General features: G+C 31.4%; 3 protein-coding genes and 1 non-coding gene across 4 annotated transcripts; 2 read left to right on the top strand and 2 right to left on the bottom strand.

Annotated features, from left to right (window-relative positions):
- Positions 1–42: 42 nt before the first annotated feature.
- DDB_G0280063 (hypothetical protein) lies at positions 43–1,253 on the bottom strand (the record flags this gene model as incomplete). Its single annotated transcript, XM_636129.1, has 4 exons — positions 43–355; positions 450–689; positions 795–996; positions 1,103–1,253. The coding sequence occupies 4 exons, from the start codon at positions 1,251–1,253 to the stop codon at positions 43–45; spliced, it is 906 nt and encodes a 301-aa protein (XP_641221.1).
- A 1,079-nt stretch (positions 1,254–2,332) lies between these two features.
- On the bottom strand, positions 2,333–2,893 carry DDB_G0280365 (hypothetical protein; the record flags this gene model as incomplete). The annotated part of the gene is made up of 1 exon (XM_636128.1): positions 2,333–2,893. One exon carries the CDS (start codon positions 2,891–2,893, stop codon positions 2,333–2,335), a length of 561 nt encoding a protein of 186 aa, XP_641220.1.
- A 1,276-nt stretch (positions 2,894–4,169) lies between these two features.
- Positions 4,170–4,243, top strand: tRNA-Arg-ACG-7. The gene has a single exon. It is a non-coding gene; the product is annotated as a tRNA-Arg (tRNA).
- Positions 4,244–6,269: 2,026 nt separating this feature from the next.
- On the top strand, positions 6,270–9,449 carry DDB_G0280031 (hypothetical protein; the record flags this gene model as incomplete). Its single annotated transcript, XM_636371.2, has 1 exon — positions 6,270–9,449. One exon carries the CDS (start codon positions 6,270–6,272, stop codon positions 9,447–9,449), a length of 3,180 nt encoding a protein of 1,059 aa, XP_641463.2.
- Between the last annotated feature and the right edge of the window lie 551 nt (positions 9,450–10,000).

Raw genomic sequence — 10,000 nt, 5'->3', positions numbered from 1 at the left:
AATAATAATAATGATAATTATTTTTATTTTATTTTTATTCAATTATAATTTGTTTTTCAAAAGTCCAGTTTCTTCATTAATTTCACCTAAAGTTCCAGCATACTTATGAAGTCCATTTGTAATATTTAAAAGTAATAAAATTGGAATAATTTCTAAAACTGGATAATATATAATATCTTTTATACCAAATGGATCAATTAATTTAAAAACTGTAATTGTTGTTATAATTGAACGTGTCAAAAAACAACAACAACCAATAAATGCTATTTTATAATATTTCTTTTTAAATTCTGTTGTTGCATTTGCATCAAAACTACCATCATAATTTATTGATTGATTATTGTATAATAATATTCTTTTTTTTTTTTTTTTTTTTTTTTTTTTTTTAATATTTTTTTTTTTCTTTTTTTTTTTTTTTTTTTTTTTAAAAAATAATTATTTTTACTTACATATTAATTATTGAAACTGAACTTGCAAATAAATAAATAAATGCAATAAACATTTGAATAATTACTTGTGCTGGAGAATCTGGTATATCAACTGAAGCTTTTTCATTTGGTGATAAGGTAAATTCAAGAATTACCATTATTAACATAACTGTATAAATAATTAAATTTAACATTTTTATAATTGTTTTATATTGAGTAACTTCTTTATTATTTGATTTTACCCTTTTATAAATTTTTAATCTATTTTTTAAAAAATAAATTAAAAAAGGAAAAAAAAAATATATTAATAATAAAATGAAATTAAATTAAATTAAATTAAAATAAAATAATTTTTGAAATATTTACAATAATAAAGAAATACTTGAAAAGAAAGTTAAGAATAGTAAAGCAGGTAAGATGTATAATCCAAATAAAAAATTCCCAAGATATTTTGAATTTGGTAATATTTCTTCTTTATATAAAATGAATAAAGAAAATGATACAATCCTACACACATTCCCTAATAGTAAAGGCCAATAAATTGCAATAGTAATTCTTCTAAAACATTCTTTTTTTTTTTTTTAATATTTTAAAAAGGTTAGTAATAGTCATAGTAGAAAATAATAATAATACTACTATTAATAGTAATTTGGTTTAATTTAGTTTTAACTTACTTTTTTCTTTTAAATAGGTATATAAAGAATAAAATAAAAACCAAATATAAAGACCAACTAATAGAACATGGGTTATAAAATAAGTTTTATCACCAAATATATTTTTAGTTATATCATTTTCTACAATAGTTTGAAAAAAATTACATAGCATTTTAAAATGTATAATACTTTAATAAACAATAATAATAAATTAAAAAAAAAAAAATAGAATTTATACTTTTTTTAAAAAAATTAAGTAATTTATATATTTAAAAAAAAATAGAATTATTTTAAATTAAAAAAAAACTTAAATAATTATATGTTGACTTAAAATTATATTGTTAAAATACACAAAAAAAACTTATAATTGAGAGAGTTATAATTTTTTTTAATATGTAGATAAATTTTCAAATATAATTATCGTACTTAAAAATAAATAGTAATTCACTTAAAATTTAATTAAGAAATTTATAAATAAATAGGAATTATGTAAAAATTTGATATTATCTTTTTCTTACAATAATAAGTTCAAAATACCCACAAAATAGATCAAAGGTGGTTAAATTTGAATAAATGTTTTTTTTAATTAAAAATATTAAATATAATTTTGGAAAGTTTGTTTGTTAAGGGTGAATAGATTTTATTTAATAATTATAATATCAACCCGGTTTAATTAATTTTGATCATGGATTATTTTTTGTATTATTTATATTTTAAGAATATTTTTTTTTGAATTGGAAAATAGTAATATATATTTTTTTTTTTGAATTGGATAACGCAATTATTATTTGCTTCTCCTTGAGATGCTAGATCTCATTTTATTTTATTTTTTTTTTTTTTTTTACAGGGTCTCTAAAAGAGGGGTTAGTTTACTTTTTTTTTTTTTTTTTTTTTTGTTTCGAATTTTGAATTGTATTATTACTTTTGATTAAAACATCTTTTTTGTCCAAACTTTTTTCTAAATCTTTTTTTATTTTATCGTCTGGTTCGTGATTGATGTTTATGACGTATTTGAATTGTTTTTTTTTTAATTGAGTTTTATCCACAATTTCGCTTATTTTTTGTAGGCATTTGTGTTGCTTAATATTTGTGGTGTTGTTTGTGATTTTCATTTTATTTTCTTTCTATTTTTTATATTTTTCTTTAAAAAGTTAAAAATCTGGAAATTTTCTGATTAACTTGGGTTCCCAGGTTTTTTTTTTTTTTTTTTTTTTTTTTTTTTTTTTTTTTTTTTTTTTTTTTTTTTTTTATTTATTTATAGAAAGTACTGAGTGAATTATTGTATTTTTTGAGATGTTTAGGAAGTTCTATTGCGTGAAGAGGTGAGTTCCATTGTCTGCTAAATTGTAATAGCTTTAGCGAGATTAGTGAGTCTAATTTATTTTGTTCTTCTGGCCGTTGCTTTGATTTGATTCTTAATGTTTTGTTTATAACCGCTTGTGTCCTGTCCCATGCAGCTCTTTGTGTTTTAATTAGTTCACGTATGACTTGTTGTCTGTGAATTATTATTTCTTTTTCATCGTGAATGAGTTTATTTCTTTTGTGCCAGATTTTATCGAATATAATAGCTATTAAATTGGCTACTAGTGCAATTTGTAGATGGTTTAAAATCTTCACATTCCAGGTGTGAGTGGTGTGTCCACACTTAGTTAGGGTGTAGTTGAAGATTTCTTGTGTGTTTTTGATGTGGGCTTTGCAGTTGAAGAATATATGTTCTGAGGTCTCATCTTCCCCACACTGTTGGCATGGCATGTTGTATATTTTTGGTAGTGCTTTCAGTGTGTATCTCCATAATAGATCTCTACCTTTCATGTTTATTATTTTTTTGATTTCTTTAAATGGAAGGTGTTTGCTATTAATTTTGGTCATTATTTCTTTTTGGCCAGGAGTTGGTATGAATTTGTTGTGTTCAGGAGATTGAGTTGTCATCATATCCTCGTATATTTTTTTTAATTTTGGGAGGTGTTCGTAGTGTGTTTGTTTATTTTGTGGAGTTTTTAATTGGGTCCATGCTTGCTTGCATTGCCAGTGTAGTTGTAGTTGATTTTGTTTTGTTGTTGTTTTGTTGTTGTTGTTGTTTTTGAGTTCCTCTTCCCACAGTTTTATATATGAACTAGGAGTGTTACTTACTCTTTGGTGGAGGTATCTTTCGAATAACCATGCTTTCTGTGCTAGTTCTCTTGTCTTCAGGTTCCATAAGTTTAGGCCACCATTGATATAGTTGTTTTGTCTTCTTTGTAGTGAAAGAGAGTTTTTAGATTTTGTGTTGAAAACGAATTTTACGATGTTATTTTCAATACTATTGTGTTGTGGTGTGGTGTTGATGTAAGTGTGGAACGTTAACTGAGATAGTGCATATGTTTTTGCCATTATGAGTCTGCCCATATAGGTTGATGAAGTTGAGTTCCATGTTACTAGTTTAGCTCTGATGTTGTCTGAGATTGTATTGATTTTGGATTTGATACCCTTATTGTTGAAGTCAAAGCCGAGGTACCTTTCGTTTGATTTTATGACGGTGTATAGCGTTCTGGTGTTCCATTTGAAAGTGATACACGAGCATTTGGTTTGGTTTATTTTTGCGCTGGTTGCTTGGCAAAACTTCTTGATCCATTCATTCATGAGGAAATGGTCCATAAAGTTGTATGCTATTGTTGCTGTATCATCGGCGAACTGTAGTATTTTAATGGTTTCTTTGGTTACACCATTGATGCAGCGGTCATTTATTATAGTAGTTGCCATGCATTCAACCACTAATGCGAAGATAGTGGGAGAGATAGGATCACCTTGTTTGGTTCCTCTTTTTGATGTAAAGCTTTTAGATAATGAGTTATTGATGTACACTGATGTTTCTGATTCATTGAGTAAGTTCATTATTGTGAGGACCATTTTGAGTGGTAGTTTTAGATGTGCAAGAGTACGTAGAATGGCGTTATGTGAGATTGAATCGAATGCTTTTTCAAAATCATAAAATGTTATGATTGGTTCCATATCCTCTTTTGTGTTAATCTCTCGTTTTATTATTTCTATTGTTGAGTTTAAGGTGAATAGTAATATATATTTTATCTATTTTTCTTTGAAAAATATCAAAGGGACTATAGTTTAGTTGGATATAACGACCGGCTACGAACCGGTAGGTCTCAGGTTCGACCCCTGATGGTCTCGTATATTTTTTGGGGTCTTCCCAACTTAGACAAAGGGTTCGATTCCTTTAATGAATTGTCAGTAAATAAAGGAACTCACAATTAATATTATATTGGCTATCAAGAGGATACAAGATACACGTGAAAAGTAATTCATCCTTTTCTATCCTTAATCTCGGTCAATTTTAACCAATCTTTCGAAAAAAATCACCAATCCACCACGATCTACAGATCTAACTTACCAAATCGCCGATTCAAAGGAATCCCATCGAGATGAATTCCTACGCAGACGCGGCTAAAATGGCCAACCCCTCCACCCATATGGACGAGGCATCGGAGAACTTCATTAAGGAATTCTCCACAAAAACAGCAGAGACAAAGGAAACTTACCCCAAACTATCAATAGGCCTCAAAGACATCTCCAAATACTGCGAGACCATATTGAACATGACTGCGCTCTCAACCTACGAGAAGAACAACGGATTCTACCCAATTACACTCGAATTCCCCAAAATGGATCTCAAGGGGTTAGAAGAAATGAGAAAAACACTCTCAAACTACGATATCCCAATCGACAAGATATACATAGGCAAAGGAACTAGAAAAATGATCCACCTGATGATTAAAAACGAACAATCTCTCCTAAATATCATTAGAGATAGAAGCAAATTGGGAACCTTCATCACCTCCAGTAGAGACTTCCACGTCCTCACAGGAAGAGTAAGAATTCCCAGAGAAAAGGCAGGAATAGTGGACGCCCTCATCAAAACTGCCTTTGCAGAAGAAATACCCTATGCAATATACAATACTATATACTCCACCGACCACCTCATAGTATTCGGTCTAATAGAATGCAAAATAGGCGATCAAATGAAATCTGGCCAACACATTACAGAAATCGCAAACTTTACCATCAGAACGGCCACCAAAACCTACTCCTCACAAAAGAAAAACAAGAAAGTAGAGACAAACAACACGGAGGAACCATTAGAAGATGAGATGACAGATCCTCCTAACACTCAAAACAGGATAGCAATCAAATCCTCTCAACCAAAACCACAACAACAAACAAACAACTCAGCAAACAATCAGTCTGATAAACAATCAACACAAGAGAAAAAAGCCCAAGCAAAAAAGTCATCTCAACCTCTTCCCCCCAAAAACCCAGCAGAATCTCAATCTGTCAAACCCACCACAACCACTACCACAACATCCAACGCCATCCAAAAAGACAATGCCAACAAAACAAGCACTAACATCCATTCATCCTCGGAAAACAGAGAGAAGACACTAAACATCCCTCCATCACATAAACGCAAGAACGAGGAAATCCACTCAAACAATGAAGTCACCCAACTCTCACCAACAATAAACAGAAGCAACCCTTACATCCCATCCACCCCTAAGACACCTGTCAAAAAAGAAAGGAAAGGAATCATTGAGAGCTTCATAGAGAGTATCTACCCTTCACCATCCAAACCGCAGCTATACGACTCCCAAGAGGAGATCGATATCATCTCATAATAGTAGTAATCAAAATCAACCAATGGAATGTCAGAGGTTGGGGCACTGACACCTCCTTCAAAAACAAAACAGACTTTATCAAATCCCAATCCCCCCCAAACTCATTGGCACTAACCATAGTCAATGAACTCAACGCCGACGCAACACAAGCACACCAGCTATTTCCTGGCTCCATCATTAGCGCAACCAACAGAGGCAACGGAATAGGAATACTAAACCACAACAACCAAAACATAAAACTCTCACCAATATTCATAATAGAAGGTAGACTAATAATATCAGACATTCTAATAAAAGATACCACAACGAGAATCTTGGCCATATACGCCCCGGCCCAACCTGATAAAAGAAAAACACTAGCTTCAACACTAAACAAACACTTCAACAACCAATACCACAACCTAACGTCTAACCCTAATAAAAACATCGACATCATAGCAGGCGACTTCAACTGTTTAGACTTCAATGACAATCACACATCAAATGATGACCAAGGCAACTTGACAACACAATCCCCAGATGAGATGGCCACAGTAATCGAAGCCATCAGAATTTCAAATAACCTAATGGATATGGACCAACTAAATAAAAGACCCACCTTCTCAAGAACGATACACAACACAAACAATAACCTCACAAGAATCTTGGAAAGGAGACTAGACAGAATATACCTTAACAATAGCATAATCAACTACAGCCAATTATACTTAAGGAACCTAATCCCCCCAAAAATTAATGACATACCTCTATCAGATCACAACTTCCTATCAACCACCTTCACTCTACCCAACATACAGATGAACAAGCGCAGATGGAGATTAAAAAAATCCTCAATCCTCTCAAGCATAATGCTTAAGAAAATAGACTTCCTACTTAACGATTATTCAAGGGAGCTGTCATCCAACCATAACTCTATTTCCTTCTCTCAACTCAACAGCTTACTAAACAAAATAAAACAACTATACACAGAATTTCAAAAACAAAATGACTACAACAATAAGGCAAACATCAAAAATCTAATCTCCCTACTAGAGACAGAATTTAAAGACCAAGCCTTCGCAACCCTTTCAGCAATAAATGAATCTAAAAAAAGAGAAGAACAACTTAAACAAGAATTGAACAACTATTGCGAAGAAACCTCACTCAAGTACATCTCCGCGAGAATCAAGAAAAGACACAATGATTTCACCATCAACGCAGTAAAAGATGCACAAGGTAGAACAATCAACAAACAGGAATTGATCGAAGAAGAATACGTAAAATATTACTCAAATCTTTATGACTACAAAGAAGATGACCCACCATCTCATTATGAAATGTTGGAAAATTGGACAGTGACCAGGGACTCAACATGGGACAACCTTGAAAATGAATTCACATCACAAGAGATCCTAGAAGTAATAAAACAATTGAACCCACACAAATCTCCAGGCCCAGATGGAATTCCAAACTTATTCTACATAACACACAAAGAAAAACTAGCTCCAATACTGGCCTCAGCATTCAACGACACTCTAAGAAATCCTCATCTAATTAGCAAAAATTACAAAGAAGGCCTCATTATCACGATACCTAAAAAGGGAGACCCCGAACTAATCAAAAACAGAAGACCAATTACACTGGCTAACTGTATATATAAAATCCACTCAAAACTAATAAACAATAGAATAATCCCAATACTAACGAAAGTGATCAACCACAATCAAAAAGGTTTCGTACCAGGCAGATTCATTCTAGATAATATCATATCAATGAACGAATTAATCAACTATTGTAATGATAAAAGAATTAACGGAATAATTACACTATATGATTTCGAAAAAGCTTTTGACTCGATCTCACACGGTTCAATACTTAGATCACTACAACACATCAACATTCCAACCAATATAATCAACCTGATAATGAATCTACTCACCAAATCTGAAGCAAGAATTGAAATTAATGGAAGAACTACTATACCCTTTGAGATCAAAAGAGGAGTTAAACAAGGAGATCCACTATCACCCACCCTGTTCGTCCTTGTAATAGAGGCTTTAGCTAGAAAAATTTTACAAGATGACCGAATTACTGGCCTTCCTCTAAACAACAGCAACCACAGAGAGAAATTCCAAAGCTTTGCAGACGACTCGGCTTCAATGGTCCCAGACTTTCAACAACTTGAATTAGTACTACAACACTTCAATTCATTTTGCAAAGCCACTTCCTCAAAACTAAACATCGACAAATCTTCATCAATTCTTATAGGCAACCCAGACAATACCAACCAAAGAATTCCAATATCTACAAATCCAGAAAGATACTTGGGATACTTCTTCACAGGCAAAGGGATAACAAGAAAAATGCCAGAAATATTAAACACAATAAGATCATCCTTAGTACTATGGAAAACCACTGACTCAACAATCAAAACCAAAACCAACATCCTCAAAGCATTCGCACTCTCTAAATTAACCTACTATTCATATGTAGAGAACTTTAAGGAAGAGGAATTAAACCAAATCAATAAATTAGTCGAATGGTTTTTATCGGCACCAAACAACAAAAATGCTAGTGGATTTCAAGTTATTAATTTAATGAGAACCAAAAGAGCAAGATACCCACTAAAAGTAGGGGGCTGGAACATTTGGAATATAGAATTGAGACAACTGGCGCAGAAACTTTGGATCATAAACCAATTCATCCTAGCACTAGAAACCAAACAAACAAACTCATCTCATCACAAAAGCTGGGAATATCAAATCCAAAAAAACAAATTCACATCCAGATACCTAAAAGAAAACTTAGACGAATGGAACAAAATAAGAATCAAAAAAGCAATCTTCAACAATAATCTCACATCCATAAAAAACGAAAATGGACAACCACTTTCACTGGCAGAATGGTATACCACAATTCAAGACCAAAATCCAACCATCCCTAAAACGGAAATCCAATCATCTCTAAACTTAAGAGGCTACAGCTATAATCAACTCTTCAACAACATACTGAAGATAAAAGACCCTAAAACAAGAGACACAATGTTTAGATTCCATGCCAGATGCCTTCCAATAAACTACCTTCACAACAAACAATGCCCACTCTGCAAAGAAGATATGAGCAAAGACCCATACGGTCACCTGTTCTTCTCATGCAAGAAAACAAAACAATTCATAAAAATAAATAAACTCAAAAATTTCATCTATATTACCACAGGCAAAGGTAAAAACTGGCATCATACAAGAATTAGGCAAAATAACAATTTCATTAATAGAATAACTCCAAAATTATCACCGACAGCCAAAAAAGATCAAGAAGTGAATGCAGATTACGCCAACCACAGATTCCACAAAGAATACTTTGAATGGAACTATAAAGCAATAGACTATGATCTAACCAGATCATTCGCATATAGAAACCTAATGGCCCTTATCCTCCACAACATTTGGATTTGGATTTGCAATCAAATATACAGTGAAGATCCTTTAACAAATGAATCATTATCATACAGCTCCCTTCTAAAGAAATGGCACAAATTGGCCACTCTAGAATACATCAAAAAAGCAAAAGATCTGAAAAACTTATCAGCAAAAGACCATAATAATTTCAAAGATCCTAAGATCCTTCTCACCTCAACGATCAAGCTAAGAAAAACAACAGCTAATTACTATTGTATTCCAGAATCATCTCTCCCAAATATTATATCTTTTGATCAATTCATATGATTAAAATAACCCTTCAGCTTAAATGATAAGCCTATAAATAAATATTAAATAAAAACTCGTATTAACACAGATGGACATATATCAATCTTGTTAATCCAATATTAAAAAAAAAAAAAAAAAAAAAAAAAATAAATAATATTATATGAATGCTGTTAAAAACTTTTTAATATTAAACAATTCATTACACTTTCTACATTGATTAAATGCTCATCCTCAAACTCAAAAAAAGTCTTTTGAATTGATTCAATTTGGAAGCACATTAAAGAATCCGTGTCTCATCAAAAATGAATATAAAAAAAGACTGGTTGTCTCAATTCCAAAGAAGGTTATCTAGAACTAAAAAAAAACTGGAGACTGGTCACTCTGGCAAACTGTAAATATAAAATTCAATCATTAGCAATCAATAATAGATTAATACCCATTCACCCAAAAACTATTAGCAATAATCAGAAAGGTTTCGTACCAGGAAGTATTTTAATATCAATTGATGAAATAATAACTTATTTCAAATATAGAAATTAATGGTAAACCCACATCCTTTACAAAAAAAC

This window comes from Dictyostelium discoideum (genome assembly GCF_000004695.1).
Source record: "Dictyostelium discoideum AX4 chromosome 3 chromosome, whole genome shotgun sequence".
In the NCBI taxonomy this organism is placed as follows: Eukaryota; Evosea; class Eumycetozoa; order Dictyosteliales; family Dictyosteliaceae; genus Dictyostelium; species Dictyostelium discoideum.
Note: the sequence above shows the minus strand (reverse complement) of the source record. Positions and strands in the feature narration are given on the sequence as shown.